Source organism: Fulmarus glacialis, unplaced genomic scaffold (genome assembly GCF_000690835.1).
Source record: "Fulmarus glacialis isolate BGI_N327 unplaced genomic scaffold, ASM69083v1 scaffold25807, whole genome shotgun sequence".
NCBI lineage: Eukaryota > Metazoa > Chordata > Aves > Procellariiformes > Procellariidae > Fulmarus > Fulmarus glacialis.
In genome coordinates, this window is record NW_009223101.1 from 44,547 (window position 1) to 57,560 (window position 13,014).

General features: G+C 38.3%; 1 protein-coding gene across 1 annotated transcript in view; it reads left to right on the plus strand.

Moving 5' to 3' along the window:
* The window catches only part of UBR5 (ubiquitin protein ligase E3 component n-recognin 5), a gene marked incomplete at its 5' end in the record, with an annotated part of 50,996 nt that extends 44,489 nt beyond the window's left edge, over nt 1–6,507 (plus strand). Inside the window, 5 exons of the mRNA XM_009581691.1 lie at nt 1,309–1,464; nt 1,866–1,979; nt 3,364–3,508; nt 4,100–4,185; nt 5,330–6,507. Of these exons, the coding sequence (XP_009579986.1) occupies nt 1,309–1,464; nt 1,866–1,979; nt 3,364–3,508; nt 4,100–4,185; nt 5,330–5,542 (714 nt within the window). The remainder of the gene's footprint in view (nt 1–1,308; nt 1,465–1,865; nt 1,980–3,363; nt 3,509–4,099; nt 4,186–5,329) is intronic.
* Nucleotides 6,508–13,014: the final 6,507 nt, after the last annotated feature.

The following is a 13,014-nucleotide window of genomic DNA, read 5'->3' on the forward strand; positions in this document are numbered from 1 at the left end:
CCAATGTGCATGTATTGACTACCAGAGTTGATATTGAAACTGTAAGGATGCCCTTAAATTTAATTTGAGGAGTTTTAATTTTTTCATTTCCTAGATTTTGAACTGCGTGAATGTATTAGAAGTCAGGTATTTGACTAATATGGAATGATTTGTAACAGGTTAGCCTTTCACTCTCTTCAGAAATAGCTTACTGTCTCCCCTTTTTTCTCTTCCTGAAACTGAAGACTTGAAGAGATAGTGTTGGACAGTACTAAGCGATAGCATCTCAGCTTACTGAAAAGCATTTTCCTCAATATTTGAGAGAACTCATTGAATTGAATTGTAATTAAAATTTTGTCTCAGGTGTAGGTATAATTTAATTCAGAGCAATAATTACCTAAACTTTTGGCAAAAATGCTTCCCCACCCCAATAAACACTAATTATGTACTGCACATTTCATGCATTAGTCAATAGCATTGTAAGTTCTGTCTAATGCAACAAACTTAAATCCAAGGTTTGTTACTGCTGGTCTTTCCTTAAAAACAGTGTTGATCACGTAATCAGTTATCCAACATACCTATGATCTTTAATGAAAAAGGGTTAATGGCAGAAGGATATGCCTCCAAAGATCCCCTGATATCTTCCAAGAAAGATTCCCTTTTAATTCTTTTCTTCAGGTTTTTCTTCTTGAATATGTATTCCTTCCAGTCAAACGTTGGATACATCAAAGAATATTTTAGTTAGGTTTAGTTTAGTTTAGTTAGTAGGTGATTTTTCTCTCCAGGCTGATAAAGAACAAAGAATCAAGGAACTATAGAAACCAGCAAGAAGTAGACATTAGTATTTGAATTGTTGGAAACTGTGGAATGCAGCTACTGGGCCATCAGTCATTTAAATGTGTATATATAGCAGCAGTATGTATGTGTTTCAGTGGAGAGGAACTTTCAGCATTTTGGAGCACTGATGCAAATTGATTCCAACTTCAGTCAGTCTCCATCAACTCTCTATTGATCTAGGTGATAAGTAGAAGAATTTGTTTAAAAAAACCCTATAAACTTTCTTTATAACCTCTGTGCCCCTAATAGCAAGAAAGGCTTTACAGGTCTATTTTTACGTTCTGCTAATGCACTTCAGTTGAGTATTCTAATGTACCTTCAAAAGCAGGCTGAAAATAGGAGTTTGACTGCCGTTATTTCCAAGTGTTTGTATGCTTTGTTACATGGGTTATGCACTGCTGTAAGCTAGTGCATAGATTAGGCACAGATCATGTAATTTTGAATATATTCTTAAACAACTCGTATGTTTCAAATATCTATCTTTTTTAATAGGTGAACTGGCATGACTTTGCTTTTTTCGATCCGGTTATGTATGAAAGCCTTCGGCAACTTATCCTTGCTTCCCAGAGTACAGATGCTGATGCAGTGTTTGCAGCAATGGACTTAGCCTTTGCGATAGACCTGTGTAAGGAGGAGGGTGGAGGGCAGGTAAGCACAGCTAAACCTGTGTCTCTGGAGTTTCAGAATTCGACAGCTTATGCATGTTGTAGTGTACACATAATTCATGCTCTTCTCAGATGGCAGGATAATGTTTTACCCTTCCTAGATTCAAATACAATGTTCTCCTTAGACATTGAAGCGAGTTGGTTTTTTTTTTTTTTTTCCTTAAAGGTCATGTAGAGCCTACCATAAAGCCTGGATAGCATAGTCAATCCTAGGGAATCTTTAAAGCTAACCTGTAGTAGTAGATTTTGCTTGTTTTTAGAGGGATATTAAGCAATAAATCACTGTGCAGTATACTGTGGCTGTTGTAATAACCTCATTTCCTTTTTTCCTTCTTTTTTTTTTTTTTTTTTCCTTTTTATATGGTCCTTGTAACTTTGCCATAGGTTGAACTTATTTCCAATGGTGTAAATATACCAGTCACTCCTCAGAATGTATATGAGTATGTCCGGAAATACGCAGAACACCGAATGTTGGTAGTAGCAGAACAGCCTCTACATGTAAGTCTTGGTGGAGTGTTTTTCAAAAAAAGAAAAAAAAAACTTGTAAGATTTCAGTCAGTTAATTCTTTTCCTCATTATGGTATTGCTAATCAGGTTTCTTTTGAAGTCTTGACAGCTTGATTAAAAATATTTAATTTTCTAATTTTTTTGTAATTGTATAGCTGTTTATGCAGTACTTTGAAGACTGAGTACTTTGAGCAATTTCTCTTTTTTTGTAGAATGAAAGATAATTTCTTTTAAACTTGATCTCATTGGTTAAGCATATATGTTCATTTCTTGAGCTCAAAAAGCACGTATCCTCTTGGAATTTTTGCTTTGTATTCAGCAGCTACCTTGTTCTAATAATCTGTCACCTTTGATTTGTTTAGCCTTATAAACAAGGATTAAAAAGAAATTTCAAAATATTTACATAAATCACCATGAACTTCTGACTTGTGTCCTTGTTTTAAAAGGAAAAAATAGTTATGAAACATGCAACTTTGTTCTTGGTTTACTAACTTGGCAAGAAACCTAACAATTAACTATAAAACTATATTAAAAATAATCTGGTTTTTGAAGCCCTTCTTAAATAAAGGTTATGGAATAATATATTTTTGTGAACAGTTAATGAAGGTTCAGTACTTAGAACCGCTTACCCTCTATAATACGATACTACATCTAAACTTGATCATTTCTGCTGACTGTGGTTTCCTGCTGCACTTCTGAGGTACGCTAGCAGACTGCTAGATTACCTCTGTGCAGTTTAGGTCAAAAATTCTCACAGAAAGAACATGTTCCTGGAATTAAGCTACTTGATCTCCATGTCTGCCTATATTAATAGTTTGGCTCTTGTTTATTTTAAGAGTTTAAAACCATATCATTTGTATTCATTTTGGAATTTACTAAAACAAATTTATTCATATTCTTCCATTTTGAAAATGGAATTTCCAATCCTTTCAGCATATTACTTATTTATATAAAATATATGTGTGTGTGTGTGTATAACATTTTTAAAGCAGAGTTGGCATATGAGTGTCTGAGGAAGCAAAGTGAAAGTAACGTGCAAGATGCATTTTTCGTAATTCTCATCAGATTCAGCATAGCTCAGCAAAATACCTGAACTTTTCAGCATTAGAGAGTGCATTTGCTTCTGCTCCTGGTGAAATATTAGTTCAAACCATTACTGCTTTCTTTTGCAATAGTAGGTAGGGTTTAGCAGATTGGTGCAGTTCTTTCTGAAAATTTGCATCTCAGATGGTAAAGCTTCGAAAGAGAAGAACAGCTAGGAGAATAATGAATTTTGAGTTAATAGGGGATTTCACGTGGAACTTTTCAGTAATGCATTTAAAGTCAATCTGAAAGCGATATGGCTATAATGTGAATCTTGTGGTTTTCACTTAAGGCAATGAGGAAGGGTCTCCTGGATGTACTTCCAAAGAATTCATTAGAAGACTTGACAGCAGAAGATTTCAGACTTCTGGTAAATGGCTGTGGTGAAGTAAATGTGCAAATGCTAATCAGCTTTACCTCTTTCAATGATGAGTCAGGTATGAAATAACTTACTCATTCAGAAACAGAGTTGCAGGGATAACTTAACACTGTTCTGTGTGGAGTAGAGTTAACAGTATTAAACTTAAACTACCTCGTCAAATTTGACATCAGTTAATAAGTTACTGAAAGTCCTAATAAAATTATTACTGTGTTTTTTATATACCTTTGAAAATATTTACCTTCAATTAGAGGGGGGAAAAAGCACGTCTTCCAACTTTGCTGTCACTTGATGTTAAATACAAGGATTGTATTATTGGTAGCATATCCTTCCTTCTGAAAGTTCTGACCTAACTTTGGAACTATAAATGTGACGGATGCAGTCTAATATTTCTTGCATAATTTTTAAACTATATGTAGCTGTTAGGCTTTTTGGGAGGGTGGGGGTGGAAGTTGTACTGAGGTATGTCAGAGTTAGCCTTTACATGCAAAAGTGTGTGTAATTACTTTTGAAATTACTAGTGTCTCCAATATCAGGACTTTATGAATGAGATTGTAGCTGAGATCCAATTTGCAGTACATGTAAAACAGATTTAATATTTATTGTCCAGTGTACCAGCTGAATTATGTATCTCTTTTATTTCACACAGGAGAAAATGCTGAGAAGCTTTTGCAATTCAAGCGTTGGTTTTGGTCCATAGTTGAGAAGATGAGTATGACAGAAAGACAAGATCTAGTAAGTTGTCCGTTCCCAGTGGAAACGTGCAGAAGAACTGGAATAACTTTGGCATCATTACTGTTTTTAACTGTGTCTACCTGCAGAGACTTTGTATGTGAGGAGTTAAGGTAGCAGAGCAGGGTAGTAGGGTTTGATTAGACTTTCAATTCTGGAAAGATTAGGCGTGAATCCTAGACCTTCTTGCAACTGAAAGTAAGCATGGTGTGTCCTTATCCATATTCACAGGTCTCTTACAGAAGCACAGTTAGTGTCTCTGCACAGTCGTTCTTAAGCTGAGTAACTGTGGTTAGTCAACTGTGTTGTGGGCTAGTAGGGTTTTGAGGTTGAGTTCTCTTCCTGGATCATCTACTCTCCTGACTTCTGTGTAACCTGACGGCAACACCTTGTCCTCTCTGTAAGATGTCAGTAATGATACTATTTCCTTCTCAAAGCCCTTTAGGAATAGCTGATGAGAAGCATGGAAGAACAAGATACTGTTCAGGGGGTTTCATTTTGGAGAACTTGCCTGTAAATAGTATTCATTGTACGCCTCTTAAAACTATTTGCTTTTAACTCCCTACTACTTAAGGTACTATCTTTCCTTTACAGTTTGCTAAAAGGAAACAAGGACTAATCTGAAAACTGGAAAATCTAGAGCACATTTGTTAACGAATGTCTATGGTTACAGTTTGGTAGGACTCTGCTCTGCAAGTCAGTATTTCACAGTTGAGACAATAAACCAAATAGTCTCTGTTGCTGCCTTTTGTCTGTACAAGTACTATATTCTGTAGTCACTAACTGGTTTGTGAGAGGTTTCTGATGCATTTTGTATTGATGGCAGTCACCATCTTCCCAGATGGATTTGGGGACATTTCACTTACTGAGGATTTGTTGCTGCTGGATCATTTTGAGTGCTGCTTTTATCAGTTTTAACAGAAGTATATGATATAATGAGCAGTTGAGGAAAGGAATTGAAGGAAGTGAAGGAAGCTACTACAAAAGCATGTCGCATGACCACTGAGTTTTGGCATATTGAACAGCACGTAGTATGATCAAACTTGCTATGACTGTGCAGTTCTTCTTTAACCTATCCCTACACAACATGTAGGCAATATGAATTTTAACCTACAGTAAAATTTTAAATGCCGTCTTTTTTTTTCAGGTTTACTTTTGGACCTCAAGTCCGTCATTGCCTGCCAGTGAGGAGGGATTCCAGCCTATGCCATCGATCACAATAAGACCACCCGATGATCAACATCTTCCTACAGCAAACACTTGCATTTCTCGCCTTTATGTCCCACTTTATTCCTCTAAGCAGATTTTGAAACAGAAATTGTTACTCGCCATTAAGACCAAGAATTTTGGTTTTGTGTAGAGTATAAAAAGTGTGTATTGCTGTGTAATATTACTAGCTAAGTTTTGTAGATTTTTCCATTTGTCTATAAAAGTTTATGAAAGTTAATGCTGTCATACCCCTGGTGGTACTTTAAAGATTTAAATGCAAACATTCCTGTACTAAATTTGTAACGTAAAGGCCTAAGGAGCACTGGCAATATCTGATTGCAACAGTTTGCTAGTCAATAACTCCTTTGCCTAACCCCAGCCAAAGATGACAGCAGAACAATATAATTTACACTGTGATTTATCTTTTTGCTGAGGGAAAATATGTAAAATGTTCTGAAAATTCACTGCTGCCTTTGTGGAAAGTGTTTCAGCAAAGGTTCTTGTATAGAGGGAGTAGGGAATTTCGAAATAAAAAATTAAGTATGTTCTGTGTTTTATTTTAACTTTTTTTACGGTGTTTAATTTGTGGTTGGCTGCAGTTGTGTATCATGTACATTGAACTTGTAAAAAGTTCCTGACAGCTCAGATCCTGGAGTTGGGATCGTTCACTTAAGAAACCACTTTCATTGCAATTTTTGTTCTGATTGCATTGAACTCTGGCGCATCAGATACCATCAGTAATATTTTGCATGTAATCTGTACCTTTAGTGTTTGTTGGTTTGTTTTGGTTTTTTTTTTTTGTACATATGATGAGGCCAATGCACAGTATTTCATAGTTCACAATCAACATTTTTGTATCCCTGTTTCAGTGAACAGACAGTCAGGAGATTGTTCCACTACCAGTTCTAACCTGACACTTGTACTACGTTATCTAACTATGTAAACTCAGCCTGGGCACTTTCTGGTAACTGTAAAATGTTTATAAGATCATGATTATTGAAGATACATTTTGGAAAACTTTAATGTTCGTGAGCAGCTTAACTTCTTTTGTATCTAGCCTTTTTTTAAGTATCTTGTTACAGTTTTTTAATAAAGAAATTACAGACAAAATACCAAGTCATACTGAAGAAACAATAGTTTTTATTTATTTAGCCATTTATACTTTAGCTAACAGCATACACCAAACGTAGTTGTTCATTAAAAATCTGAATTTTGTAACTAAAAAATTGACCTCCAGAAGACATTCAGCCCACATTTTACAGTTAGCAGAGAATCCTGAATGAAACAGGCCAGGCAACACCCTTCTTTTCACAGAATTGGTTTGAAGGGAAAGTGGCTTGTTCTGAAAAATGTCAAGATAATTAGGTTAGAATAAAATTCTCAAACTTCATTGTAGTGGGTTCTGCTGTATGTTCACTTTTGAAGTGGTTGGTTGCTTTTGGGGAGGGCAGTCTTTGACCATATAACCTAGGACTTGTTTTCCCTAATGCTTGAGAGATTTTTGAGAGTTAGGAAGTGATTAATAAAGGAAGGAGCTACTTTTTCTGTGTCAAAACAAATTTCTGAAAGTCTAGCAGACTGAAGCATTGAAGGTTAAGAGCTTTTGTGGTGGTGATGTTCTCCTTCTTTCTTGCTTCTCCAACCCCATGAGTCCATGTTAGTGATTTTTATTTTCTTCCTTTTGTTGGGAAGAGCTAAACTAATGTTCCGTCAAAATTCGAGTGCAATTCACCTTTGCCAGAGCTCCACTGGGTTTTCCTTTCTGTCAGCTAGTTGAGGATGACCAGAAGTTACCTACAGCTGTGATTTTCAAAAAAGCCTCTGTTTTCATCATTTATTTAGTTGCTAGAGGTATGGAGGACAGTTGAGATCAGAAATTCTGATCACCAGTTGCCAAATTGATGCTGAAAATCCTGTTTTCTAAATAAGACTGACTGTTTCAGGCTTGTGTAGTTTAACTGCAGATAAATCAAGTAAACAGATGTAGAATTATTTCTGCATATGCTAATACTTCCTAAATCAATCGTCCTAGAAAAGGATAGTTTCAATGTATGAGGATTGGAGTCTGTTCTGGATTTCCTGTTGTGACCTCCAGTGTATCTTAAGTTCAAAACTGTATCAGATTTTACTATGCTAGTATCAATTAAAAATAAAAAGCAGTACAGCTACACAAGTCTAGATATAGGTGTATTAGCATAGAGAAAAATTATACTGGTATGGTTGTTCTCATATACTAAGGAGGATAGTTACAAAGGTACAAAGCAACATATACCCTATGCCTGGATTTCTAACTGGTGTAATTATTTCCATTACCAAAAATGCCTCTAACTGAAATGTGTAAAGTTAGTAGAAAGCAACAAAAGAAACTGTTTAGAATAGGCATCAAATCTACAGTCTGTAAAATAAAGCTCCCTCCCTCACAAAGCTTTGTGAGACTTGATGTATTAAAAAGTATCCAAGGCCCTTGGATGAAAGGCCATATATAAATGTAAAGTACTGTGTGTATATATATATATATATATGTATTGTGTGTATATGTATATAAGTGTATGTGTATGTATAACATATAAATATATGTTATATGTATATATATTTCTGTATATAGCTTAAACATTTTTTTAAGTCCTGTAATGTATAGCTAGACAAAAATTATGCAGATAACACAGTAGCTCACCATATATACACACACAAGGCATTCTGATAAGTGGAGAGGGAATCTAGAATGATTTATGCTGTCGTCATTGACTTGAAATGTGTATGTAGCTTTATAAATAGCTTTTTCCTCTGTATGGTATATTTAAACTATATCAAGATTTTAATAAGAAAAATGTTTATTAAAATCATACACCTCATCTCCCTTTGACTTAAGCCCTTCTGTTAGTTCACTTTTAAGATGTCGTAGAGAAACTAGTTAAAAGAAAATTCTGTAATGTTTACATTTTTTAATAGTCTAAATCCTTAGCTGTTCATAACTGCTGAAATAGGAGATAAAGGTAGCCGCTAATAAAATGTTATCACCAACTACTAGACTAGTTCCTATTCTGAATCTAGGGAAAACTGACACCTTAGTGCTAATTTCATGGCTAATTCTCAGCATTGGTTTCTGTTCCTTAGCTAACTCTATCCAACACAGAAGGTAAATTGCTTGCTCCAGTTTTGTTAGTTTTCCAGAAGTGAAAAATTGTATGGACTTGTCATCAAGTGGCCTTTCCCATCTGTTTGGTTTGGGAGTGACTTTCCTTTCTTGTAAGTTAGTCATTTGGTCATTAGATAACATGCAGTGAAAAAGCTGTAAAGTGGCAAATTTGTGAATCAAAAGCAATATCCTTCTTGTATGGCAGCAGTCATTCAGGGAGGCAGAGGAAAGGAAATTTTCCTAATCTCTTAACCTATGTTTATCTTTGTATAATTTGCACAATTGTATACAGACCTGCTGTTTTTCAAAAGTTTACTTGCATCCCAAGAGAAGTGCATAGAGAGCAGGGTCTGAACCTTTCCTCGGCAGTTGGCGTGCAGGGGGGAGCAGTAACTTGCCCAGTCACCACCAGCTGCCTCCCTTGTGGTTCTGCTTCTCGCAGGGAGCCCTAATTCAGCACACCTCTTCGCTATTCTTAACACCACGTGAAAGATTGTTCAGTAGTAGTAGATTAGTAGTAAGCTCCTCGGAGGAAGCTTACGGCCGTTCTCCTTTAACTCCCTTTTTATAGTGTCCTTATAAACTGTGGATCATGTCTCTCTGTGTGAATCTGTAAATACCATTCTGAGCTTTTTCTGTGTCTGTACTCTTCGCTTCATTGACACTTGCATTTCTCTGGCTTCCTGTCTAGGGCAAACTACAGATACCCAGCTTAGTGGATTTTATTCCCCTTCTCTTTTCAAGCTTCGTATGATTTGACCTTTTTTCTGAACTCTTCAGTTTGCCTTTTTAATAACAGGTCTGCCAAAATTGAATAGAAAATTCTGCAAGTTTGGATTAACTGGATTTCAGTGCCAGTGGCATTTGCTTGTCCTGAGGTCTGAGTGTCCACACACAGATTGACATGTTAGGTGAATTGGTCATTGGAAAGCTTCAGCGACTATCTTGAACTCGCAGTGCTGGAAGGTCTTGCATGGTCTGTGTGGGGCGGGCACGAGCAGGCTTCACAACTGGAATCTGGCCTCCATCGCAGTGTAGTCATTTTCCGGCAGGAATTCCTAGCATCATCAGGAGCACCGATAGGTCCTTTCCTAGTTGGACAATTGCTTTCATGGTTTTCATTTGCAGCTATTCGAGTATCTTATCATTGAGCAGATTTGCTGAACTGAGAAGCACAGAGGGCTTTTAATTTTTTTATATCTTTTAAGGATCTTTTAAGGAGACTTTTTTCCCCCTTTGTCCATGGCTTTCTTAATATAAAGGTATTTTTTGTCATTAAATATCACCACAAGTTACTGTTATAGTAATATACTGTTTAGTATAGCAAGAAGCAGTTGATTGCTCCCAAGGACTTTTTTCCATAATGGTGAAACTTTTCAGTATCCCTTGTCCAGTGACAACGGCAGCTAAGACGTATGTGTATGTTTGGATACTATAGTCATGCGAACCTATTGGAAAATAGGTTGCTGCCACAACCTGTGGTAAGGTTTCTCTGCAAGGAGACTCTTTTAAGAAAATAGTTGTTTTGGACATACTGAAATGATTCACAAATTGATTTTCATACAGTGAACACTTTTAAGCTGAAAAAGTGGATTTCACTTTAATTTATAAATGAAAATTCTTCAATTTACCTGAATGGCGTTCTTCATATAAAAAATGGTATTTATAAAGCATTTTTAAAAGGCAGCTAAGTATTCCTCAAATAAGTGATATCTTTTGGGGGAGGGAGGGAAGAGGCATTATAGTTCAAGCTGTGACGACTGCATTTTGGATGTCTTAGTAGATAAAATTTTGGGACATACTTTGTGTCAGTAACTAACTTCGCCTTGCCATGAAAGAGTACTTTGCCTGAAAACTTGTAATTCATGCTAGTATAGATTATATTTTTTCATTGCTTTTATTATTTTCAGAACTACTAAATACAGCATGAACTTGCAGATTGTTCTCATTCATGCCTTTCCAAAGGAAAACATGGACAGGCTTTTTTTTTTTTTAATTTTTTTTCTTTTTTAGTGGATCAAAATTACTCTGTTGGACAGAGCAAGCTGTGGGAATGCAAAGCTGTGGCAGTAAGCCCATAAGGTCTGGGTCTGTCCAACGGTGTACTAAAGGTGTGTGCTGCTGCTGCACCTCCATTAATTGCAATCAGCAGAGTGAGAGAGCTGTTGCGAAGCCCTAGGCCGCCCTGCGGGAACGCCCGCTCTGGCGTGCTGCCTTGCCATGGGTCTTCTCCCCTCCCTGCTGCGGAGCGTCCTGCACCTCCGGGAAGTGCCGCCACGCTTTCAGGGTGTGACAGCGGACGCGATCCTGCGGATCGGAGTCCCTCCCCATGCAGAAGCACCTCCATGTTTGTTGTGAGCGCGCGCAGGTGAGGGGCCGTGGGGCCCGGGGCGGGACAGCTGCCGCACCCCTGGGCAGTGAGGAGCTAAGGAACGAACACAGCCTCCACCACCCGCCGGGGGGCTTGTTCTAAATAGGACATCGTAGGTACAGCTGAGCAATCTGAAGTCTTGCAAAATTTTGCATAATGCTGTATTTCATATGTACATTTATTCTGCTTGTAAACTATTCTACAGTTCCACAAGCAAACAGTATCATGGATGTAATTAATTTATATAAAACAAAGCTAACAGAAGTTGGTGGATTTTTGTGGAGGTGCAAGAACAGCCAACTGCTGTTTTGTTAATCCTTGCGGTACACTTCCTTTGCAGTATTTTTCCTTTGTATATTAATCTTTAGGCACCATGTAAGTAGATGTTTGCTGTGCATCCGTAAAACGGCAGGTGTGACTTTAAGAAGTTAGTCCCAAATACTTGAATTCCTTTCTACTGCTAATTATATATATTTGTGGTAGTTCTTAAACCTTGTCAAATACTCAGCAGGACAATCCCTTATTTGGGGAATTTTGAAACAGCAGCCAGGATAATCAGGTTAGGGGGCTAAGACAACTGATAAGCAGGTCAATGTTAATTAATATGATTAGTATGCTTGAGTTTTGCTGCTTGTTGTTTTTGGCCCATAAATTCATGTGTCCCCCTCTTAAACGATCAGCACACCCTGCATTACACACACCGATATAATTTGTCAGTGTTAATGGGTCAATTGGATTTGCTCTACATCAATTGGTGTTCCTCTAATCGTTTGCTCTGGACAAAAAACTGGAATCCCTGGTACTTAGTACGCCAACGAGTGGAGCTGTTGTTGGATGTGAATATTAAGCAACTTGTATGCCTATCTCTGGGTAATAAAACTTAAAGGCTGACTCAGAAGGAACAGTAGTCAGGTAACAGCAGATGGTGTTAGTGTAAAACCACCTTTCCTCATTTACTGTTCGTATGTTTCTGGTGCGCTGTTTAGTAACTTGCTGCTTAGGCATGTGTTTCTGCTCCTCAGAAAACTCTACGTAAGAAAACCAAAGCCGTTCTCATGCTTAGGACCAGCACTGTCACCCGTGCTGCACAGATCTTGCTGCTGAACTTGCCTCACCCCCTGCCCCGGTGAGGCTTGAGCTCCTCTCACAAGGCGTAAAAAAGCTGCAGGAGGCAGATCTGGTCCGGAGGAGCCCAGCTGGCCCGGCTCCCATCTCCCACGCTTGGGGAACGGGGAGAGGGGAGGTCTCAGTCACTCTGTGATGGCCAGGTGGAAATCTGAAAATGAGGGAGAACTAACAAAACCAAAGGTTACCTTTCTGGAAAAGGATACCAGAATCCCTCGAAGCCCCTACCTGTGCACTATGTACCTTCCCTGGCTGTGGGGCTGTTGGGGGTGTTTGACCAGCGCCTGGACTGGGGAGCACCGGGCAGTGGTCGCGGGGATGGTGCACAGTGTCTATGGACTCGTCTCCTCTGAGGAACACCAGGCCTCCAGGTCCTCCTCCTCCTCCTCCTGAAGAGACCACCCTGGGCTCTGGGTGTTTCTCTTGGCCTCTAAAGAGTGGCTCAGTCCTCCTTGTGTGCTGCCTGACTGTCTTGGTGCTCATAAACTTTCAGTTCTCACTCACTGGGGTGTTTGCTTTTAGATTTGTCTTTGATTTCAGGTCTTCATGACAAACCAGGCCCTACCCATTGGGTGGGACTTTTTTTCTCTTTTTCCTATGGACTATTTGATTGTTTTGGTAAATGACCCACAATGCCTACAGGAAAGGGGCCCGAGGGCGTGGCCAGCTTCGGGATGAGGAAGGAAGAGGAAACCACTGGACTCTGACGGTTCCCAGCTCTGGACGAAAACTCTCTGCTTGCAAGAATTGACAGAAACAAATGTCAGTAGTACTTTTAGTCACGGTGTTTGCACTCACAGGCCCCTGCAAGCACCTCTAAGCACTACAACTATGTATGTCTGTTACGCAGTTATTGGAGGGCATTCTGAGGTCTGTTTTAGCTCAGGATGGATTGAAAAAGACTTTTTTTCTTACAGAGGTTGCTCTTTCTTGTACACTTTTAGAGTGCCCATCGGTACCCAGTAATAGACACTTCAGGTTATGTCTCAGT